We start from the raw sequence: 24,530 nt of genomic DNA on the forward strand, positions 1-24,530 counted from the left end.
TGCTGCATGGTGATATGTTGATCTTTGGCACAAAATGTTTTTTGACGCCAAAGTTTCCTTTAAGTCCTTGTGTTAGATAACATTTTCCTAACCATGGTTTCCATAGAAAATAGTACCAAGATCTGTCTTAAATTGCTGGTAAAGCACTCAATAAATGTAAACCAGTATAAAGTACCGGGCAACAATTTGGAAATGCTTCACCTGTTCCTTCACTAAATTTCTTTGAAGAGAAGTGGAAAATTGTTCTGTAGTCTCCATCATATCTATTAAAGACGGTAGAAAGAAAAGCTCTTATAAGCCCACAACTTTAGTCAGACATATAGACCATTGATGGCTAAAATTACCTGTGGCTACTTTTCAAGTTGCCACTTTAACTAAGCCCAAATACTCTAAACTCTGTACTTACTGAACTACAGTGCTAGTCTTAATGACAGAATTTGATGCATCTTTTTCACCCAATCTATCGGAACAGAAAATCCATGCAAGCTATAAACTGCCATAGATCAGTGCTATGAAACATACATTTTACACTCATGTCATAGTAAAATGGTTGGCCTTGTGAGGCCATGCTGTTCTCAACTTTTTTGGTGTAAAATGGGTGGATTGGTGCATCATTCTCAATTTTTGTGTTAGTTAGACCTGTGCTAAAAAAGGGCAGTGGAGCTCCTATGAAAGAAAACCAAAGTCAGTGACAACTTATACCAAAAATATGAATTATTTCATGGTTCCATCGGTTGCACTACAGTTCTGTAGTCATGTGGTCATGAGTAAACATGTGATTATATGCAGCCACATCTTCCCCAATGAATGTTTATCTATCTCCTTCTTGGGAATTCTCTTCATTTAGCGTAAAATTCAAGACACCAGGAGGTAAATTTAAAATATGATTGAAAAACGTCATACATGGAAAGAATGAAACTCATTTCAAAGTCACCAAACAATACGTAGCCAAGAAACTTGCTGGAATGATACAATATTATTCAAGTCTAACATTGCAGGATATCAGAAAGTAATATCTGAAGATTAGTGTAAATTTAGAAAGTGTGAAAGAGGATGATGGCAAGATGAGGACTGGAAATAGGAATATGTTTTCTGAAGGGTACAAAGAGGTTGACCAAGGACTTCAATACTGGGAAATGAATAATGTTGTTTTGTTGGCGTTTCTGAGCAAATCTGATAAACTGGGTAATCTTTAAAATGTTGCATGCATGTTGTGTGAGATATTGTTAATGCACATAGCGTTACTAAGGCACAACCGCTAAGCTTCTTGATGTTTTTCTTCTGAAAAGGGGTTGTCCGAGAGTTCAAAAAAGAAGTCTGTGGAAGTGCAAAAAAATGTCTACCATATAAATCCCATTTTTACCATGGGTTGCCCAGGAGACCAGGTCATGTTGGTATAGGCCACCATATTTTTTCATGTTTTTTATTTTGTTTTGCTTTGTTTGTGTTTTCGGTGCCATATGTGTAACATTCGGGTGACACACAGCAGATTTTGCATTTTAGGACTGCAAAATCCATACAGTGGTGTGCATGAGGCTTTACACATAGTTATGATATGATGCTTAAATTTTATGACAGCTTCCCTTTAACCTATTTTCTATTACAAACCCTATCATTATGAATTGATTTTGTCACCTGATAAGGGGCACAATTTTTCTTGTCTGGCTAGAGAACTAAAATGCCTTGTCGTGGCCAGTGGGACAAAAATGATTTTTACAGCAAGCACACTGTTCAATGATAGCTATAATAATTAATAGTGCCCCCTAGTGGTGACTGCAAGCATCATTAATTTATAGACTTCAGTAACATGGATCCCTGTACTTCAGCATACCACCTCAAAGCTGAATGAAAGATCAAAGGTCGAGTATTTGTCACAAATAGCCTTTGAGCAACCAGAATACTGTACTGGGTAATATGCAATGTAGAACATAGAAGGATGTTATTACAAAGTTGTGATGAAAAGTACAAGCTGTTACAGAGTTCAAAGTACAATATTAATATATCCCCTTAATTCAATATTATCCTTAGAGAGTGTTACAAATAAAACTTGCTGCTGGTGACATAGAAAAGTTTGTAGTTAGGAGTGGCTTCAGCAACACCCCACAAGTAAATCATATGGAGACTAGTGCGTGTGACCCAGGGCCCGAAAAGAGCAGAGAATGCGGAATAACAGCGTGTTATTGTAGAAAGAAGTCCTATGGTTGTATTAGGTCTTACTTACACATAATTGTATTGATATATGTATATATACCTGTATATGCACATGTACACACTATATAGAGTTGTTTCCCCTAAATCTCTTCCTCATCCAATCCTTTCTCTTCCTTTGTTGAACTTGGACATGTGTCTTTTTTCAACCATATAAACTATGTAACACATATCTTGTGTATATATTATTATGTACAGATGTAACTGTATATGTGAATTTATTATGTACAGAGAACAGATTCATAAGGGGAATATCTTTAATATTTCATCCCTTAGAATTAGATTGGGTGCACGGATTCAGCTGCTGCTGTCTATAGTTACAGAATGTTGGGGTTGTTGACTTGATGCATCGCATTATGACATCGCACCCCTATATAAGGAGCCGCAGAGCAAACAATCACTTGAGGGTTCTAGTAGTTAGTGGAGGTAAGTCAGCTTTCTCAGGATCCTGCTGTGTCATTTATTATTTTCAGTAATTTCCCTTTTCACCCCATAAGTCTCCTCCTTGTGATGCCTGGTTATCTGCTCCTCTGTCTTTTTGTTTCCCTCTATTATTTTCTAAGATAAGAACCTAAATTCTATTACATCAGACAAGTTTATCAGTATCCATCCATCCATCTATCCCTCCCTCAATCCATCCATCACTGTATATCACAGAGTCCCATAACAAACTTAATGTGACACATAGGGGCAGATTTACTTTCCCGGTCCATTCGCGATCCAGCGGCGCGTTCTCTGCGCTGGATTCGGGTCCGGCCGGTATTCATTAAGGTAGTTCCTCCGCCGTCCACCAGGTGGCGCTGATGCGCTGAAAAGCATCGGAACGCACTGGAGTCCACCGAGCCGGGCTGAGTGAAGGGTTTTCATTCGGCCACGCCCCCCGATTTCCGTTGCGTGCATGCCAGCACCGATCGCGTGCGACAAAATCCCGGGGCAATTCAGGGGAAACCGACGCAAATCATAAATATTCGGGGAAACACATCGGGAAAACGCGAATCGGGCCCTTAGTAAATGACCCCCATAGTGTTCAGTGCATAGGAAAAATGCTGCTTACATTTAATAAAGGCTACAAAACTGTTGGTTTCAGTAAAAAATAAGTTGTCTTAATTGGGCTCTAAAGGAAACAAAAGTTCAGTAGTAGCCCTCTCCCCTCCTTCCTTCACTTAGTGGCTTCTAGCAGATGCATTCATGCCTATTGGAAAATGATGCCATATAACAATTTTCTGTATTAATCCCTTTGATCTTCACTGATCTTCATCTGTCTAGTCAAACCTCCATCTATCCATCCAATCATACATTGTCTATATAATCCTTCATCCATGTATTTCTCCATCTATACTACCATTTACCCATTAATTCCTTCCTCCCTCTCTTTACCTTCCTCTTTCCATATATATCCATGTAATGTAAGACTGTCCACTCTTCTCTGCTCTATCCAATTAAGGAATTTTGCAGAGTGTGTTTAAGCAGATATTTTTAGGGTGCAAATACATAGTGTGGCTGTAAAGGAGCCGGGATGTGGCCAGCTGCAGTTATGACCCGGCCGGCTGCATCTAGTTAAGGAATATTACTAGAGATGAGCGAACACACTCGTCTGAGCTTGATGCTCGTTCTTGTAACTGCTCATTGCTTGGACGAATAGTTCGCCAGCTCGAGAAAATGGCATCTCTCGCCATTCTACAAGAACCCAACAGCCCTTGTTAGGGCTAGAATAGCGTTATATTTTATTTTATTTTTTGTTTGGTTGTGGCTTGTGGTAGTGCAGCTAGTACCATATTGTGAGGAATTTGCAGGGAGACTTGCGAACGTTATATTTAGCTCTTAGTGACAAAAATATCCTTCTCAAACACCTAAGTGAGACAATCTATTAGGGATTTGATTGCATTAGGCAGTCTAATGATTTTTTTTTTTTTTTCAAAACTTAAAGTGACTTAAAATCCAGTTCTTGTGTGCTGTCAGTGTAGGTTAGAAACTAGGCATACAAGAACCCAACCGACTTTCTTAGGCCTACAATAGCGTTATATATATATATATATATATTGTTGATTTGCTTGTGGCTGGCCTTGGTGGCTCTAGTAGTGCAGCTAGTACCATATTGTGAGGAATTTGCAGGGAGACTTGCGAACGTTCTGTATAGCTCTTAGTGACACACATATCCATCTCAAACACCTAAGTGGGACAATTTATTAGGGGTTTGATTGAATTAGGCACAGTCTGCTTTTACTTTTCTTTTTTTTTTTTTTTAACTAAAAGTCATCAGGCACAGCACAAAATCCTGTTGTGTGCTGTCAGTGTAGGTTAGAAACTAACCATAGCAATAGGATAGCATCGTTTTCTTAAAAAAACAAAAACACAAAAAAACACAAAAAAATTTTACAGTTTACACTTTAATTTTGAAAATGTTGAACCCGAGGGCTAGGGGTAGAGGACGGGGGCATGGGCGTCCAACTACTGCAGGGGTCAGAGGCCGTGGTCCTGGGCGGGGTGAGACACCACCTGCTGATGAGGGAGCAGGGGAACGCCGCAGAGCTACACTCTCTAGGTTCATGTCTCAAGTTACTGGGACCTGTGGTAGAGCACTGTTGAGGCCAGAACAATGCAAAGAGGTGATGTCGTGGATTGCGGACAATGCTTCTAGCCATTTGTCCACCAGTCAGTCTTCCACGCAGTCCACCCATGTCACCGAAATCAGCACTCCTCCACCTCAGCCTCCTTCCCCCCAGTCTGCCCCCTCCCAGGAAAATTTGGCATTTGAACCGGCATACTCTGAGGAACTGTTTTCTGGACCCTTCCCAGAGTCACAAACCACTTGTCCGGTTGCTGCTGAGCTCTTTTCCGATGCCCAGGTTTTCCACCGGTCGCAGTCTGTGGGTGATGATGACATTGTTGACGTAGTGGAAGAAATGTGTAAAGAGGTGTCGGACGATGAGGAGACACGGTTGTCAGAAAGTGGTGAAGTTGTTGGGAGGGCAGGTAGTCCGAGGGGGGAGCAGACTGAGGGATCGGAGGATGATGAGGTGACAGACCCAAGCTGGGTTGATAGGCTGGGGGGAACACAGTGCTTCTGAGACGGAGGAGAGTCCTCGACGAGAACAGGTTGGAAGAGGCAGTGGTGGGGCCAGACGGAGAGGCAGGACCAGAGCTGGTGCATCAGCGCCAAATGTTTCACGTAGTGAAGCTCCCGTGGCGAGGCTAGATTTTCGGAAGTCTCAAGGTTCTTTAAAGAAACACCGGATGACCGACGGACTGTGGTGTGCAACCTGTGCCACACCAGGATCAGCAGGGGTTCCACCACTACCAGCTTAACCACCACCAGTATGCGCAGGCATATGAATGCTAAACACCCCACTCAATGGAACCAAGGCTGTTCACCTCCGGCCGGGCACAAGACTGCTCCTTCCCCTGTGTCATCTGCTGCCTCTGCTAGTCAGCCCCCTGCCCAGGACCCCAGCTCAAACACCTCCCGTGCGAAAACCACACCTTCGCCTCCACGATCCTCCACAGCATCCACCAATGTCTCCAGGCAATTACCATCCGTGGGCATGGCGCCATCAGTCGGTAGCTCTAGGCACAGCAGCCGGCTCTGCAACTCGGCAGACTGACACATGTGCCATGCCTGGCCCATGTGTTAAATCTCATAGTTCAGCGGTTCCTCAAGACATACCCCAATCTGTCTGATTTGCTCATGAAGGTGCGCCGCATCTGTGCGCATTCCAGGAAGTCCAGCACAGATGCTGCCACTCTCTGGGCAGCGCAGCGCCGTTTCCATCTGCCCGCTCACCGACTGTTGTGCGACGTGCCCACGAGGTGGAATTCAACATTAACCATGTTATCCAGAGTTTACCAGCAGCGCAGAGCGATTGTAGACTGCCAGATGTCAACTTCCACCAGAACTGGTAGTCAGGTCAGTCAGCTTCCTCAAGTCTACAATGAGGAGTGGACGTGGATGTCTGATATCTGTCAGGTGCTGAGTAACTTTGAGTAGTCAAGACAGATAGTCAGTGGCGATGCCGCCATCATTAGCCTCACCATCCCGCTGCTTGGCCTGTTGAAAAACTCTCTGGTCAGCAGAAAGTCAGAAGCTTTGCGCTCGTCACAAGAGATGGGGGAAGAAGATTCCCTTGTTGATAGCCAAAGCACCCTCAGGTCTGTTTCTCAGCGCATATCGGAGGAGGTGGAGGAGGATGAGGAGGAAGAGGAGGAGAATATTGGCGAGACAGAAGAGGGGAGCATTGTTCAGTCCTTCACTGTTCAGCGTGTATGGGCAGAAGAAGAGGAGTTGGAGGAGGAGGAAATGGAGAGTCAGGCCAGTGAGGGGAGTGAATTCTTGCGCGTTGGGACTCTGGAGCATATGGCAGATTTCATGCTAGGCTGCCTATCCCGTGACCCTCGCGTTCAAAGAATTTATTCAAGCACCGATTACTGGGTATTCACTCTTCTGGAGAGGAAAGGAGTGTGAGAACGCATGAATACCAGCAGGCCCTGGTGCACAAGCTGAAACAGTATTTCCCTTCTGACAGCGCTAGCGGCAGAGGGCGTACTTCTGTGGGACAAGTAGCAAGGGAGAGGAGGTGAGCAGGCAGCTTGTCCACCACTGGCAGGGGTACACTTTACAAGGCCTTTGCTTGTTTTATGTTACCCCAGCAAGACACTGTCACCTGTCCCCAGTCTCGGCAGAGTAGGGCTGATCTTTACAGAAAGATGGTGAGGGAGTACGTAGCTGACCATACCATCATCCTAAAAGATCACACAGCTCCCTACAACTACTGGGTTTCAAAGCTGGACATGTGGCACGAACTGGCGCTGTACGCCTTGGAGGTTCTTGCCTGCCCTGCCCCTAGCGTGTTGTCCGAGCGGGTTTTCAGTGGAGCTGGTGGCATCATCACCGATAAGCGTACACGCCTGTCGACTGACGGGCTGACGCTTATCAAGATGAATAAAGCCTGGATTTCTCAGGATTTCCATTTTCCACCAGGTGAAGGAAGCTCAACCTGCATAATTTATGCACTCCTCCTCCTCATTTTCCTCCTTCTCCTCCTCTTTGTACACTAAAACAGAGCAAACTGGATATTTTTTGCCAGGCCCAACTGGCTCTAGCTATAGTACTCTATGTATTTAATTTTTCTGGAGGGCCACCTACCCAGTCCTCTGTTTTAAACAATTTTTGGGAGTGCCACATACAGGCACTCAATCTATTTTATTTTTCTGGAGGGCCACCTATCTGCTCCTCTGGTTTGAAAACTTTTTTGGACTGCCACATACAGGCACTATCCAAATTAAATTGTCTCCATAGCAGCCTCAACACGTCTTCTTTTTAACTGCCTACACACGTTCTCTCCATTGCTACCTCCACACGTCATCTCCATAGCTGCCTCCAAAAGTCGTCCATATATCTGCCTCCATACATCGTCCCCTTAACAAACGAGCTGTGGCAGGCAGAATTTTGGGTTGTTTTCATGGCTTCCACATCAAACTTGTTAACTTTGTCGCCACCCTGCTGTGTTATCCACAAAATATACTGGCAAACTTTTATCATTTACCGATATTATTTCAGCGCGTTTTGCGCATCTGTTTACATTCCCCTCACCCGCCATAACCAAAACTTATAAGAACACTACTACACTTGATCTTATACAAAAGATTATTAGAAGTGCTGTTTGGGGAGGACCCGAGAGACAGGGGCTTGGGCAGGCGAAAGCTCGTCTGGCAGCGGACCGCCAGCTCCATCCCACGATCCAATTAACATAGTTTTAACTGCAGCACCTTTAATCTACTACTACTTTACTGCCTCCATACATTGTCCCCTTAGCAAACGAGCTGTGTCAGGCAGAATTTTCGGGTGTTCCACCAGATACATAATGGAACTCGGCGCATCTGTCGCCGCCATGCTGGAGACCTGAAGTTGCAATCATAGCAGTGGAATATGGATGCCCCATACTGTCACTTTTAATCATGGAACCATTTCCGGAAAAAACAATTAAAAATAGAACCGCTATGCTATTCCATTATTCCTAGATGAAATATTCAAACGACCCGGCCTGCTTTGAAAATTATAATTTTTTTTTAAAGTAAACGCTTCTGGCCCCCAGGCTCATTTTGGGTGGGGAGGAGCCGAGAGACACGGGCTTTGACAGGCGAAAGCTCGTCTGGCAGCGGACCGCCTGCTCCATCCCAAGCTTAGGGAGCCTCAGAGGCATCCATGCATACTGCCCCTGCTGTTTCCTGTCCATTTTGCCTCCACGGTCCTCCACAGCGTCCACCAATGTCTCCATGCGCAACTTTCAACTCTCTATACCCCAGACGCTGGAGCACGAGAGGATATACAGCACATCATCCCCTTATCAAACGAGCTGTGTCAGGCTCATTTTTCGGGTGTTTCACCAGATACGTTATGGAACTTGGTCACTATGTCGCCACCATGCTGTGTTATCGACTAAATATACCGACAACCTTTTGTTCACATAGGAAATCATTTCAGTGCTTCTTGCTCACCTCCTTTGGTTCCTCTCTGCCACCCATTGGTTTGAAGCCTGAGTCCATTTAGGGTATGTCGTCATGCCACCTTCTAGCCTGCCGCTGCTGCCGCTGCCTCTGCATGCCGTCTTCTATAGTGTCAGGGTCAATTATTGGATGTTTTAGATGCTATCTAGCCTCATTCGGTCACTCTGTCATGGTCATGCTGTTGCCCATAATTTTGGCATAATTGTGCGATTAAGCAGCCTCAGAGGCATCCATGCATGCTGCCCCTGCTGTTTCCTGTCCATTTCCGTGGTGTTTCCATCCTTTTCTGAGGTTCCCAGGTGTTTGGCCAAGCTTCCCTGTGCAGACCCTTGGTCCCGTTGAAAAATGCTCAAGTCTCCCATTGACTTCAATGGGGTTCATTATTCGAGTCGAGCACTCGAGCATCGGGAAAAGTTTGTCTCGAATAACGAGCACCCGAGCATTTTAGTGCTTGCTCATCTCTAAATATTACCAATAAATCATTACAAAATTATTACTTATGACTGTATTATCTGCTGTTAACATGAAACAGTCACAAAATTTTGCAGTGATTTATCGGCACAATTTCGTAATTATATGTCCGGCTACATCATAACTGCGGCTTCACCGTATATTTCCACCCATTGGTTAATACATTGATCGTTTTTTAGGAGAATCTTTTTTCTTCTGATTTCAGTATTGTTAGTGTTACTGTGTGCGTAGACTAGTGTCATAATGAAAGACATTGAGAATGAAGAGATTCCAGATAATAAATGGAGTGAAGTGGGCTCCATCAATATTCCAGCCCAAGTTTAGATATGTCTCTGTATGTCAAAATCTGAAGACTGTTGTAGAGGTGGATGAAGAGGCAAATGAGTTTGAATTTGAGGATATTATAGAGCTACAGGGGGGAAAACATTGCTATACCTATAAGAAATCATATGAGAGAGGCCAAGCCAAGTATGGAATCCATCAGTTCTCCAATGCATGGGGTAAGGGAGGCCTGGCCAAGTATGACTTCACCCAGGAGAAGATGGTGGGTTCCAAAGTGCCTCAAGAGAAACACAAGGAGCAACAGCCGAGGCTCAGATAGAAGACCATTACAGCTGCTCAGATCTATCTTCTGTTGCTCCAGAGCTAACACAATGGAGTAACTAGAAATTGCAGTGTATCTGATCCCATTAGAGACCTGATATTACACTCTAAGAAAATAATACTAAAATATTAATACTTCAACATTTACAGGAATTTTATCAATAATTTACTATGAGAATCATCATAAGCAGATTATATAGTCCCTGAAGTAGCATCAGTCAGCCTGTGAATGACAGAAGTTTTCAAGATTTAAGAATGATTACATTTTCTGAAAACAATAAAAACGATAACTGCAGTAATTGTTCTAATGTATCGTTTATTTACCCTTGTGTAGGGTAAGAGTACTAATTAAATTGAATTCTAGTAGAAAAGCACTGACAGGAGAATCTAAGGGGTTACATGCCGGTAATCAGTTTTATCATTGACCACATTACAGCACAGTGGTGGCGAACCTATGGCATGGGTGTCAGAGGTGGCACTCAGAGTCCTTTCTGTGGGCATTCATGTCATCGCCTCAGGACTGAGTTCACCAAACAGGACCAAATCCACCAAATCTTCTCTGCAGTCTCGGGCAACTTAAGAAATGGGGCTCACAACAGTATTTTATGGTGACACTTCATTGGCTGTTTGGAATGGCAGAAAAGTGAGTAGGTGATGACAGAACTGCATTGTCCTTGGAGGTCATCCTACTGGACCCACCATTCTTCTTGTACAGAGGGACCCTGGAGACGGGCTACAATGATAATCTGAATTTGCCCCCTTATTTCAACTGTATTGGTGGGCTCAGGGGGAAAATATGATGAAAGATGTGGAAAGACAGGTAGCAATAAGTTACTGCTTAAAATGCCATGGTGGCACTTAACAGTAATTAAGTGAATTTTGGTTGCAGTTTGGGCACTTGGTCTCTAAACAGCTCACCATAACTGACATAGTAGAAACCCTCACTGTCAATCACAGGTGGGATCCTATAGAGATTTTGTAGTCCACATGCTACTGATAAGTGCGCATTGGCACATTTACAGTGAGTAGAAATAGCTGACAAGTTGTAAGGTATCAGCATTTGGTTTCTCATTTGATATTTATGTAGGGAACTTCAAGAAATGTGTTGAACCTACAATAATCACAATGCAGTGTGTGTAGACTAGACTCGTACACGGTTCCTAGGTCTTTGTCATCATATTGGTAGAATTGATGAGTCAGGTGATGAGTCCAAGAGTATAAAAATACTCCCTCCAAAAATTCTTAGGTATTCAGCAGACTTGTCAGGACGTTTCTGAATTAACAAAGAGGAAATGTACGCTCCTAAAAGAAGAAAGCTCCCTTGATGTTAATGAGTTCCCTAGAATAGCGCAACTCAATAAACATCATACTCACATTCAGCTGTGGCAATTAAGGCAAAACTATGCTGTCCGCTATAAAAACAGCATAGAACAGCGAAATAACAATATTTAAAGAAAATCTGCTGTGGACTGGGGTAAATCTAAAGTATATGCATCAATTACAATACATTTCACTTGGTCTAACATATTGGAGTTCTCCAAAGAGGGAAAAAAATGTGTTAATATTTTTTTTTCGAATAAAATGCGCAGTTTGTGTCCTATTTATGGGTCACGTCAGACTACATTTGATAATCAAAATGGACCTGCCAATAAAATGTATTAAATAGCAATCAATGGTAAGTGCACAAAACTACAGCAATTTATAATTATGCAGTAAATGCCGGAGCTTTAATTGTAGTTTCAGATATTTTTTGTATATATTTTAACCTTTTGGCTTAAAAAGAAAATGTAAAACATAAGAACCCCTTCCCCCTTCCCCGCTGTGGCCTCAGATATGATACCACATCATCAGATCCTTTAGCCAGTGTTATTTTGTATGTCACAAAAAGTTTTTAACATTCCTACAGCATTTAAGTTTCATTTCTTGTATGATTTTATTATTCAGGTCGTTCATTGTTGGTAGAGTTGTGGCTGTTTCGTTTCAGAATTGTGTGCATCCAATCCAAAGCGTATTACAGAATATCTGCGGTATGTTAGTCCCATGAGTACACACCCTGTTAGTAATTTGTTCCTCTTATTATATAGGCTGCAGAGCATTTTTTTTTGCTTTGTATGTGAATAAATACAGCAGGAATACAGGAGAATGGTTCTCCCATTCAGTCCCATTAACTCTCAATAGTATTTCTTGACCTTTTAGGATAAGTAAGCAATTTGTCGGTGACCCCAGCAGCAAAACAGCAACTGCAAACACCTAGGTAATAGATGCAGTATAATTACACTTGTATCTAATAGCTTGCAAAGGCACGAGAAGAAATTAAACTATAAAAATCATGAGAGCAATTGAATTGCACAGGGTTAGAACGTATGAAAGGATATTACATGCTAAGCCTGAAGTAATTAGCTACTCCTCACTGCGCTACATACTTTCTCTGTAGAGGTCTATGCTAATGCTTAATAATGGAACCTAATGTTGGATCATGTTCATTAAACATCTCACAAAACCCAACCATAGATTCATGTGTCAGGGAAGCGGTGAAATGCGTGGGAGGGTATTTTTTGTAGGAAATCTAAAATCGGAGAATATTTAATGTCATTGCATAAAGCACAGGGTGAGATTAATGGATAAATCTGGAACTCTATGAGCAGTCTTGATGGTTTTGAGAGACTTTTGAGATAACAATTTAACAATCAATATCCCAGAATTACAAGTGATCTGAGTGCTATTGTCTAGACCTGGAGTATTCAGATGGTGAGTTTGTAAGAAGCAGCTCTGAAAGGTACTTATTGATCTTTTGGCTGATAGATACTAATATATAACTGCACATTAAATCTGGGAAGTAGAAGAGATAACTTGGGGTCACTTAACACAGCATACTTTTATTTAGGTCTGGTGAATGTCTTTTTTTTACAATAGCTACATATTGCACTATTTAAAGAGAACCTGTCAGACGCATATAGCCCCCCAAACTGAAGGTTCTCTAGTGAGTAGCTTTGCATGATGATACTGAAATGAGTCAATGGCTCCTGTGAATTATAAAATGAACCTCCCCCCCACTCTGCATTGTAGTCCTGTGAAGTGAGTCAGCTGGGTGTTCCTGAGCTGATCTCAGTCAGGCTGCAAAACCATCTTCCTCCTCTGTGCTTATGTAAAAGGGGTTTTCCCACAAAGGCAAGATAGGCCCTATCCACGCTGAGACCCTGCAGATCGCAAGAACAAGGGGTCCGACCAACCCCTCGTCGCTCCATAAGCGTGATGGAGCAGATGGCCGAGCATGACCGTTCTTCTCCATTAATCTCTATGGAGCTAATGGAGATCTCCGTCAGCACCATAGAGATTAATGAAGCAGAATGGTCATGCATGGCCATCTGCACGATTAGTCTGCGGAGCGGCGAGGGGTCAGTTGGACCCCTCGTTCTTGCGATCTGCGGGGATCTCAGCACTAAAACCCCCACTGATCTGCAAGTTAACTTGCCTTTGTTGGAAAACCCCTACTACATACTATAGTAAATAAGGCCTTTGGCTTACAGATTCCCTTTAATTTAGATTTTTATTTACTAAGATCTGGGAAGACTTCTGCATATGCAATAAACAAAGAATATATATGTGTATTATTAAGGGTCATTACAAACCATAATACTGACTATGATTTTTTATTTAGTTTGTATTCTGTCTCACACTACTCTGAACACTTCCTTATTCTACTCCTGGCTGTCTTTATTGATGTCCTTGAAACCTGTTGACTTTCTTTGGGCATCAGATGGTTAAGCTTCCTAGGATCGACAGGTGCCCCCTTCACTTCAGTCACATGCCTCCCCTGGCACTAGTCCAAACTGGACTAGGTGTTTGATATCTCATAAGAGCATGGTCTGACCCTTCCCAGTGCTTGTTATAAGTCTTTCTTGGTGCTTGCAAGCATTTTCTGGACTTCCGTATTTTGGATTTTTTAACCCTTGCCAGTCTTCTGACCATACGTTTCACTGTACAGCATTGTCCTCTCGGTTTTGACCCATATTTCCATGATTATACTTCTGTGTTGGTTTTGTCCTGTTTTCGTTTCTGTGTTTTCACTTTGGTACAGTAAAGGAACATTGAATAGTCGTCAACCAGCGTTGCTTTAGGGCTAACAGTCCGTTTCTGTTCTCCCTCACCATCTTTGTCCATTCCCTAACAGCAGCATTGTTGATACATAAAATAAGTAGCTGCATGATGGAAAAGGACATCATTTACAATATGGTCCATTGGATTTTAGCAAGTTGCTAAAGAATATTGCACATCCATAAATAAATACATCCACATGCATTTACACCATATTACATTATTCATTTAATAACTGGGGAAAATCCTTTTTTAAATAAGCAGAAATACAAAAAAAGGTTAATGGATTGGATTTAACTATACAATCATATTCTTTGCAGGTCAGCTCCTCTGTGAGATGGAAAAAGGGAGTTGCATGGGCAATACTCACCTGTGATCTGTTGTGGAAAACAGGTTTCCCTATGGTCTTCACCTTTTGAATCTTTGGAAAAGTGACCTTTAATAGCCTTATTAATAAAAAGGCAGATAGCATAAACTGTATTGGGATTTATGTGTTAACGTTTAAAAATTTATGGTATAAAACAACAATAAAACTTATTTAAGACAACTACTAAAAATTGCACTGGAAAGTGGCCAATCTGTAACTTGGAATATGGATAACGAGTATTCTTCTCTATGCGGTGAACTTTTAGAGATGTTGACTGTAAACGTGTCCCCACAGTTAGTTTACTATGCAAATAAGGAACATCCACAGCTAAAATGTTAACCCACTCTAGAAGGAACAAAGTTTTCTATATTCAGTCCTAGGGGATATTGGTTGTTGTGGTTGTTATAAACTAGCTATGAGAATGTAAAAGTCTTCTACTGTAAGAAAACTCACACTGAATAATTTATAGTGAATTGTTATTGCATATCTCTTATACACCTCACTATAATCCTGATAGATAGACTCCTGGGTTTTCTCCAGATCCTACTCTGCAGCAATCAATGTTCCATATCTTGCAATGATAAGATTAAAAAAGATTGAAATTAAGGCTTAACTACAAGTGTCTAGATTTCTAAATTTATCTATGCTGAAATGATTTTTGTCAAAGAAAAAATCTATTCCTGTCAATAAAATGAGTAGAGTAGGAAATAATAAATTTAAAATAGAATTTGCAGTCAGTAATGCCAATTTTCAAGGGTTGGCAGCACACAAAATGCCTTGGGTGGCACAAGATTTTCTATTTTCTTGTATAGTTCTAACACAGACTCCAGGAAAGGACAAATGACACAGACAGTGGGTTCTGAAGCTAAACCCACTCTAAGTTGCTCCTACCTGATCACCTTGCAAGCCCTAATGGCAAAAGACTACTGGTTGACATTCCCTTGCTGCACAAAAGTGGAAAACACAGACAAGAGGACAAAACACTACAAAATATAGATAAGAGGAGTTGACCGAGCCAGGTCACAAGAGAGGGCAACACAGTAAACACTAGTCAGGAGAGTAGTCAGAATAACAAGCCAAAGACAGGATACCAGGAATGAATACATACAAATGGCAAGGAAGGTGTAGAGCTGACTAGAAAATGTATATAACCAGCAGCAAAGGAAGAGTAGGCAGGACTAATCTGTGATCTCGGAGCCCAGCCTCAATAGTAATTTGACCAGAACTCAGATATTCAAATAACACAGGGAAAAGGTGAATAGTCTGAGGAGCTGTCAATCACAGTTACCAGAGCTAATGCTGTAGGCAAGAGAAGGGTGTGTACTAATCAATCCAAACAGCATAGCCAACTAAAGCCATGTTCACACTGCAGTAGTATAGAAATGCACAAATATACCATCAGTGCCCAAAAAGGACCCAAAGGGCCCCCCAAAAAAGGCTAAGTACAGACGTACCAAACTCTTCTTTTTGGAGTAACTTCTGGTTTGGATAACATGGCCACTGAGCAAGACACAATTCTTTTTGGAGTAACTTCTGGTTTTGATAACATGGCCACTGAGCAAGACACAATTAACGATAATGATGTAGTGCCTGAAATAACGGGTCATAGTACAACAAAATTGGTTCTTTTTATTTTGTATACAACTATTTTGTATACAACTATGAAATAAGTCAGAATACTTTCACTATACTAGTACTAGTTCATAAAAGCAAAAGTGAAATATATTACCGTATCATAACTGGTATTTTTTGACAGTGACATTTATCGCAGTTTGACCTCAGTGCAGGGAAACCACAAAATACTACACTCACAGTTTATAAAGAATAATCAGCATTATTCTTTGCATTAATCAAGCACAAGGTGGTGACATTAGATTTTGTCAGAGCAAAAAGGTGTAATGTCAGTGCTTGAGGGGCGCCAGGTTTATAATGCAGCTGGAAGCCCGATCCTGACATTATAACACCTGCTATTCACCACTACATTGACATAATCTTTATTACTCACTAATTGGGAACTCGTAGGATTTTCCACGTTGTTTTTTTCCTTCACAGAAACTGATTTTCTCTTCCCTTTCCTCACCAGATGCTTCAAAAGCAAATTCAAAGAGCCAGCAGAATGATAAAGAAATAAGACAAAGTTGGAGACAGAATCGTGTAATTAGAACTTTTATTGCGGTTTCAGATTTAATTTTTTTCTTTGAAAAAAGTGCATTTATGGGGGGGGGTTTTCAGAAAAAAGGAATTAATATTTATTTTTCAGAAATATGTGCTGAATGATGTTCTGTATAATTTACTTACACACAAGACTAGGAGGAATAACATTAACAGAAGGATAGACTGTTAGGCAGGGTCAGGGAGCAGCCTGGAGACACAGACATAGACAGTAGACCCCAAGACTAAACCCTAGGCAGGAGGTAGACAACTATCCAACGTTCCCTACTGGTGGATGCAGATCAATCAAAGCTGCTAGCAATTTATAAACCAGTGTTCAGACTAGGAAGTAGCAGAATGAAACAAACTGGCACTCTCATTGCATCCTCAGATGTACTCCATGGACAGAGGATGACCAGGCACAGATGAAACAGAGACACTAGACCACATTTACTAAGATGCTTGTGCCAATTTTCAGGTGGACTTTGCACATTCTTATCAGTGAACACTGCTTGCACAGGGGTTTAAGAAGTGTCTGTGCCCCATTTGTGTGGCAATCAACTGTTTTGAAACAAACTGTTGCATCTATACAATAGCTATATAAATGCGGTAAATACACTGGAATTACAAATATACTGAACAAAAGACAACCAGGCCAGTGTCATATACTAAAACCAATTCTGTTGAATGAATAAAATCCTACATTTTTATTGTTATACATTTAAAACATATAAAAAGGTAGCACATCCCCATGTGCCACTCTGTGCCACTCTGTGCCACTGTGCTAATAACACAATGGGTTCTCCTCATCAAAACCTAACAATATGGCTTAATAACGGCATGGACATAGTACAAATAAAGTGCAAGACAGCTCTAGTTACACATAAACAAATGACGATATAGAAATAGAAACAGCAGTATAAATGTAATATAAATAAATATCACCACAGTCCATTTGCCATGAGGAGTTCCTGTGGCTTTCTCAGGGGTATCTGGTTACCAAGTGAGTAATCCTTATATTTGTTTTCCGCTTGATGCCGGCGTCTGACATCACTTCCGCCTAGGGCCGCCTGCGCGCGAATAGCATCCCCACTCCTCCACCTCCATGTGGGAACACTGGGGGCTGTGCTGTATACTACTGGGGGCTGTGCTGTATACTACTGGGGGCAGAGCTGTATACTACTGGGGGCTGTGCTGTATACTACTGGGGGCAGGCTGTATACTACTGGGGGCTTTGCTGTATACTACTGGGGGCAGTGCTGTATACTACTGGGGGCTGTGCTGTATACTACTGGGGGCTTTGCTGTATACTACTGGGGGCTTTGCTGTATACTACTGGGGGCTGTGCTGTATACTACTGGGGGCTGTGCTGTATACTACTGGGGGCAGTGCTGTATACTACTGGGGGCAGGCTGTATACTACTGGGGGCAGTGCTATATACTACTGGGGGCAGTGCTGTATACTACTGGGGGCTGTGCTGTATACTACTGGGGGCTGTGCTGTATACTACTGGGGGCAGTGCTGTATACTACAGGGGGCTGTGCTGTATACTACTGGGGGCAGTGCTGTATACTACTGGGGGCAGTGCTGTATACTACTGGGGGCAGTGCTGTATACTACTGGGGGCTGTGCTGTATACTACTGGGGGCTGTGCTGTAATGGTAATGTTGTTGTTGTATGCCTTATGTTTATGAGCGACAGTTTTCCTGCTATATACCTGCATGTCATAAGAATTTACATTAAAAAAAGGACCATGTTAAATTCAAATCTGTTTTTTTTAAAATTTTTACCGGTGTTTTGTATGCGTTGGAAAAGGGGTAGTCTTATACGGCGAATATATCTTAAACTCTATATTTTAAACAGGAAAGTAGGGGGGTCGTCTTATACACCAGGTCGTCTTATACGCCGGAATATACGGTATATCTTTCATTCAAGTGAATATTCAGTGTAGAAATACTAGAAGAATAGTGCAGCTGCTCCACAAAACCATTGCATGTGACACTTATGTGGCGCGGTCACTTCTTAAATACCTGTGCAAGCAGTTTGCACTTAAAAGTATGTGCAAAGTCCGACAGAAAACCAGGGCACGGCTCTAAGTAGATGTGCCCCTATGTTTTCTATGACAGGGTTTCCAGGCATGCTCTGTGATCCCTGGAGTCAGGAGATAAGCTATGATCATCACCTATAAAAAATGGTGGATCCTGGATGTGATTAACATTTACTGTCAAGTGAGGACAATAAAGCAAAGAAATCACCTACACAACCAGCAACAGTAAGGCCAGAGTTGGGATAAAAAGGATATTTTAGATGTTTTCATAACTATAGATATTGATATAGGAAAAGTAAAATAGCATCACCAGCATTCTTAACATTTTCAAATTAAATTCATTCCTGGTAACACCCTTCCTTTAAGTTGTAGTAGAACTGGTATTTAATGTAGCTGGAGACATTTCTGTAGTCTGATAGATTTCTATTTTCCTAAAACTTCACATTTCTTTATGGTAAAGTGATGGATGCAGAGCAATTACTTTGCATTCTGCCGTGATGCGTTATATTATTACATAAATCAACCTCCCGCATTTATGCGAAGCGACTGTCTGCAGTTTCAACTCTTGAGAACATACCAGAAATTTTCCTTCATGTAATATTCAAAGGGGAGGTCAGCTTACATTTTAATTTCCAGAGCACGACTCTGGCCTTTGGTTCCTGCAGACTTGTGAGGGCACAAGCGGACATCTTGGATGTTTTTCCCAGCCGAACAACAGATTAAACTTAAAGCCTCTGAATCAGAAGTGTAAAGAGATGCACAGATTTGTGGCAGATGACGGGTGACACAGGGGTAGAGCTTGACTTAAGGTATTTTATCACAAAATAGTAGGAGACACAGGATTGGAAGTATTAATATATTATAAACCAGGAATATTCAAGTTTTTATCTCTATAAAAACATCCTGTCTATCCCCAAAAGCTCGGCGATCTCCATTAGCTCCATAGAGATTAATGGAGCAGAACGGTCATGCACAGCTGTCTGCTCCATTAGTCTGACGGAGCAACGAAGGGTCCGATGGAAACCTCATTTTCTTGATCTGTGGGGGTCTCAGTGCTGAGACCCCCACTGATCAGCAAGTTATGCCCTATTCGTGGGAAAACCTCTTTAATAAAAGGGATTTTTCACTATATACATAATAAAGGATCCAAACAATTGGAGACAAGTGTCTGATTGTTGGGATCCCCAGTGATCAGGTTTCTGGGTGGTTATAAGTGCTACATATAATTGAAGGGCAGATCCACATGTGGACAGATAGCTACTTTAGTACCAAAGAAGTGGGGGGGTGAAAGTGAATGTGCGCCAGAGGTCATTTTAGAGCACTCATGGCCCCGGACAGCCTCTTATTCTATGCTTCCAGCAGCCTATTATCTATAAAGTGGAAAAGGAATAAGTGTATATAGTAGGAAGACCCTTTCTTTTTTAGTTTGAGTTTTATTCTCATTTACTGTTTATTCAGAGCTTCTTTTAGGGCTTATATCTCTATTTTCATAGGGCATATAGCACAGTCTTGCTGTAAAACCAAGGTACTGACCCTATAGACCCACTATAGACCATGGCGTATGTTGTAGTTCTAAATGAAAGCCAAGACGAAAGAACAGTAGAGTCTGAATGTGAATTGATAGAAGAGATATTGCACACTCACTACTACTATACTATCATCTTACTGGACCAGTCCAGTCCAAAAAGCATTACAGTATCAGAGCTCCTTTCAACTCTTTTAAAAAATACCCTGTAAACTGTATATCTCATATGTCTTGTAAATCTCTGCATTTGTGTTAAGGTTTGCAATTATTTTGCTTCACTCATCTTTCATTGTAACTGGGTTACAGCCTGAATTATAGTCAAGAGCTGCATTCATAATTCTGCTGATTGGTCACAGTAAGAGACATTAAACTTGCATTAAACCTCATATCAATGAAATCTTTCGCAAAGTATTGAGGGACAATTTGTTTTCTCCTACTATGCGGTGCAAAAGCATATTCTTCTTATGTCAAGCTACATTATTGGAGATTTCTGGGAGTTGGAAAGTAGTTCAGCAAAAACATAATGCATACTGCTTTTAGAAACCTTTTAAAAGTTTGTCTTACCAGAAGCAATGTGCCCATGTTCATAGTCTCTCCATGTCTGGTACTGAAGCTAAATCCCATACAGTTAACTATATTAGAGTAACTGAGGCTAGAGTGTTCGGTATGGCAACAAAAATAGAATATTTTGCTGTAAATCTTATTTTAAGAAAAGGGTAAAACTAAATATTAGCCATAGTAAATAATTAAAATGAAATAATAATGTGACATGTTCTTTTTAGCGTAATAAATGAGAAAAGTATAACAAAGTAGGTGCTTACATCACAGAGGAGCCACCCCCCAATAGCTCTGTGCCTAAAATATCTCTCACAAAAAAGTGCCCTTCCATTATTTAGCATGGCTGAACTGGATAATTTATTGGTGAATAATTCAGAGGCCAGTTAGGCACCAGCAACTTTAACCCTCTAAATAGAAATTCTACAGAGTGTTTTATGTGACCTAGTGTTATTGTCAATGATGGCACAGATGACAAAACAATATAAAACGGGCTACAACACTTTTTATTTTTATGTATTATATCGAGGATGAGAACCTCATAATAAATTACTAAAATTTGGATTCAGCTGATGATCACACTTCAATAGATAGTTTTGCATACAGTGTATTGTGGAGTCTCTTTAAAGGTTCAGGGGTTCTGTAGGCACTTTTACTACTAATGTCCTATTCATATACATTGTGCTTATGCTGATACTTTATTGTCATAACAGCTCAATTGGTAATGTATTGGTTGGATGGCAAAGCTACACACCTAGTTCTGATAAAAGTGAATGAGAGCTGCACCTCTATTTCCACTTTATGGATTATACCCTCTGATTGAACTGTCTGATTCCTACTCTGATTCCTACTCTTACCAAAGTAGTAGCGCCAGAACTAATGTACTCATCTGAAGAGGTGCCGCTAGTTGCTCCCCCACTGATCGGCTACAAATGATCTATTCCTATACTGGTCTGTTTGGTGATATTCTGACCACTGGTATCTCCAATGATCAAAATGACTAAATTCCCTTTCTAAATAGAGCAGCAGGTGGAGTATGCACACTGCTGCTCTTCTCATTTTCTATAGAGACACCCACACAGGAAGTGCATGGACTGACAATGAACATTTGTATAAGGAGTAACTTTTGAAGTTGAGAAAATCCAATTAAGCAGTAAGTTAAAGGAAACCTACCACTACGGATCTACCTATTAAGGATAGCCCTTTTTAGGGATAATCCTTTAATCCCCTCTATGTTTTCTAATTTTTAATCAGCTCTGCATGTGCAGAACTCCGGCTTTGCAGACGAGTGTAGCTGCCCGCTGAAGAGGGTAATGGGGCAAGGAGTAGCCGCACATCGTAGCCTCAGCTCTGGCTTCTCCACATCCCAGTAGCCTCTTTAGAAAATTTGCATATTACCCTTATTGAAGATTAGAAAAGATAGAGGGGAGTAAAGGATTAGCCCTCAAAAGAGCTATCTTTACATACATTAGATGCACCTACCACCGGATCTACCTTAATCCTTTAAGAGTACCTTCAGTTTTAGGTAACTTTTTTCCGATTTGTTTCTACATATAGAGCACCGTTTTTGCCCATTTTATAAGGCACCTTTATCTAGCTAATTTAATTTAAAAGTTTCATAAATTCCTCTGGGTGAAGCAGCTTGTGTTACTGGCTGCAGAAACAATCAAACTTATTAAACTTATTTATATCAAAATTTCAAGATTAAAAGACAGGGTCAGAATATGGCCTGAAGAAGATGCCAATAGAGCATTTAAATGCATAGTCCTTCCCATTTAGCAGAAAAAGGTTAACATAGGGTTGGGGGGGTGTATAAAAATCTTATTAGACAGTCCGGTTCTCCCATGGCAATGGTCTTTGTGTACAGGGCTACAGTCATGTCCCATCGATAGTGTGCGTGCCGCTACAGCAGGAGATTCAGGTTGTAGTGGTACGTGGAATGTCAACGCCTTATTATTGTCAGCTTTTGTAAACAAACAGAAGCCGGCAGTAATGGCCATCATCACAGAAGAACGGGAGTGTGGAGAGAGATTAGTTCAAGATATTTATTGTTTAAACACCCCCCAGCTATATGTAAACCTTTTTCTAATCCCTAGTTTGGATGTGGCCCTGGCATTTTATTGTGTTGCTATCTACAGAGGTACAGAGCAAGTGAGTAGAGTGGTGGTACTCTATGGGTAGGAACTTCCACTCTATTCACATAGGAGCTCAGAGGCCTGCTCTTAAAATCCCATTGGTCAAACCAACAGCAATCCTTCTACTTATCCTGTGAATAGCGCATAACAACTTTGTTAGTTATTCAAATATATTTGAAAAAAGAGACCTATTCATGTAAAATATATAAATCTTGAAAAGCAGCATATAACTAAATAGCTGAATTACATCTTGTCTGTAAGGGATAAGACTATGCTGGTCACATATGGCACATATTACACTGCTGGTCACATATGTCACATATTAGACTTTTTACATAGTCACATGTTTTAGCTATTGGTTTGGACCAACCAACTTATATATTTTACAAATATTCAGTAATTATGGATCACACCACAATGTAGAGTAAAAGCATTTTAGTGGTAGAAACTTCTTCCCTCCTGCATAGATAATAGGACAAGTTCCTGGTTGACACTTACATTATTCAGCTTGAGTTTGCTCTTATCCTGCTTTTGCAGATGTCCAGAGAGGTGATACAGGACTGCTCTGCTTCTCCTGCGATTGGCATTGAATCCAGGCGGCCGGGTATCAGTGTAAACTTCCAATTCATCATCATCTGTGGGACAAGACATATTTAATCAAACACAAAATGATGAGTTTGTTAATGGAATTCTTTTTATTCACCTTTGAATGGTTTTGCCTACACTCAAGAAAATCAACTGGTGCCAGGGAGGTGCATCCATATAATGGAAAACCCCTGTAAGCTGGCCAAAAACTTAAGACTGTTGGTTTAGGTTTAGCTGGTATAAAAATACTTCACTATACTATGCGGGAAGTTACTGTACCATAGACTACAGTAAAATCATGGTGATCGCCTGGGCTCAGACTCTGAGCCTGTACGATTACCACGGGGTCACGACTGTATGTGTGCCTGTACACATCAGTGTACATATCAGTATTGCTGTATATTACACTGAACAAGTGATTCCTTGTTCAAGTACCACCCTGGGACAAAACAGGAAGAAAATAAAAATGACAAATAAAAAAAAATAATGAAAAAGAATAAAAGTCCATTCAATGCCCCATTCAATGTAAAAATCAAATATAAAAAGAGAAAGTCACTATTAGAGCAGTACATATTGAGTAACGCCAAGTCAGTAGCAATCAATACAATATAATAACATTTTTACTGAACCCATACCGCAAGCGGTGTACAAAACATGCAAAAATTATGATATTTTTACATTCAACCTCATATAAACAAGATAAAAGTAAAAGTGATATAAAAGTAACCACCCTGACTAGAGATGGGCGAATCTATTCTAACGATTTTAAATTTGTTTAGAATTTCAAGAAAAATTTGATTCGTCACGAATCCGAAGTTTACAGTGATTCGTGGAATTGAATTTTCTTTTATAATTTATTAAAAAATATATATTTTTCCCCTTTACTATAAAACTGACCTACAGCACAACGTGTTACATGGGGCAGAGAACTCTGGGAAGAAGAAAGGACCATGGCAGTACTGTTACTCACTTTATGGGGGTAGTGTGCCCTCACTGTGTGGCAGTAGTGTCCCTCACTGTATGGGGGTAGTGTCCCTCACTGTATGGGGCTAGTGTCTCTCACTGTATGGGGGTAGAATTCCTCACTGTAGGGAGATAGTGTCCCTCACTGTATGGGGTAGAATTCCTCACTGTATGGAGATAGTGTCCCTCACTGTATGGGGTAGAATTCCTCACTGTATGGAGGTAATGTCCCTCACTCTATGGGGGTAGTGTTCCTCAATGTATGGCTGTATTCTTCACTGTATAGAGGTAGTATTCCTCACTTTATGGTGGTAGTGTTCCTC

At 41.2% G+C, this 24,530-nt stretch overlaps 1 protein-coding gene across 3 annotated transcripts in view; it reads right to left on the bottom strand.

Annotated features, from left to right (window-relative positions):
* Positions 1–24,530, bottom strand: part of LOC140075413 (voltage-gated delayed rectifier potassium channel KCNH8-like) — a 326,146-nt gene that overhangs the window by 77,647 nt on the left and 223,969 nt on the right. For all 3 annotated transcript variants that reach the window (XM_072121262.1, XM_072121261.1, XM_072121263.1), the window contains exon 4: positions 23,158–23,294. In XM_072121262.1, coding sequence (XP_071977363.1) covers positions 23,158–23,294 — 137 coding nt within the window. The remainder of the gene's footprint in view (positions 1–23,157; positions 23,295–24,530) is intronic.

This window comes from Engystomops pustulosus, chromosome 8 (assembly GCF_040894005.1).
Source record: "Engystomops pustulosus chromosome 8, aEngPut4.maternal, whole genome shotgun sequence".
Classification (NCBI taxonomy): domain Eukaryota; kingdom Metazoa; phylum Chordata; class Amphibia; order Anura; family Leptodactylidae; genus Engystomops; species Engystomops pustulosus.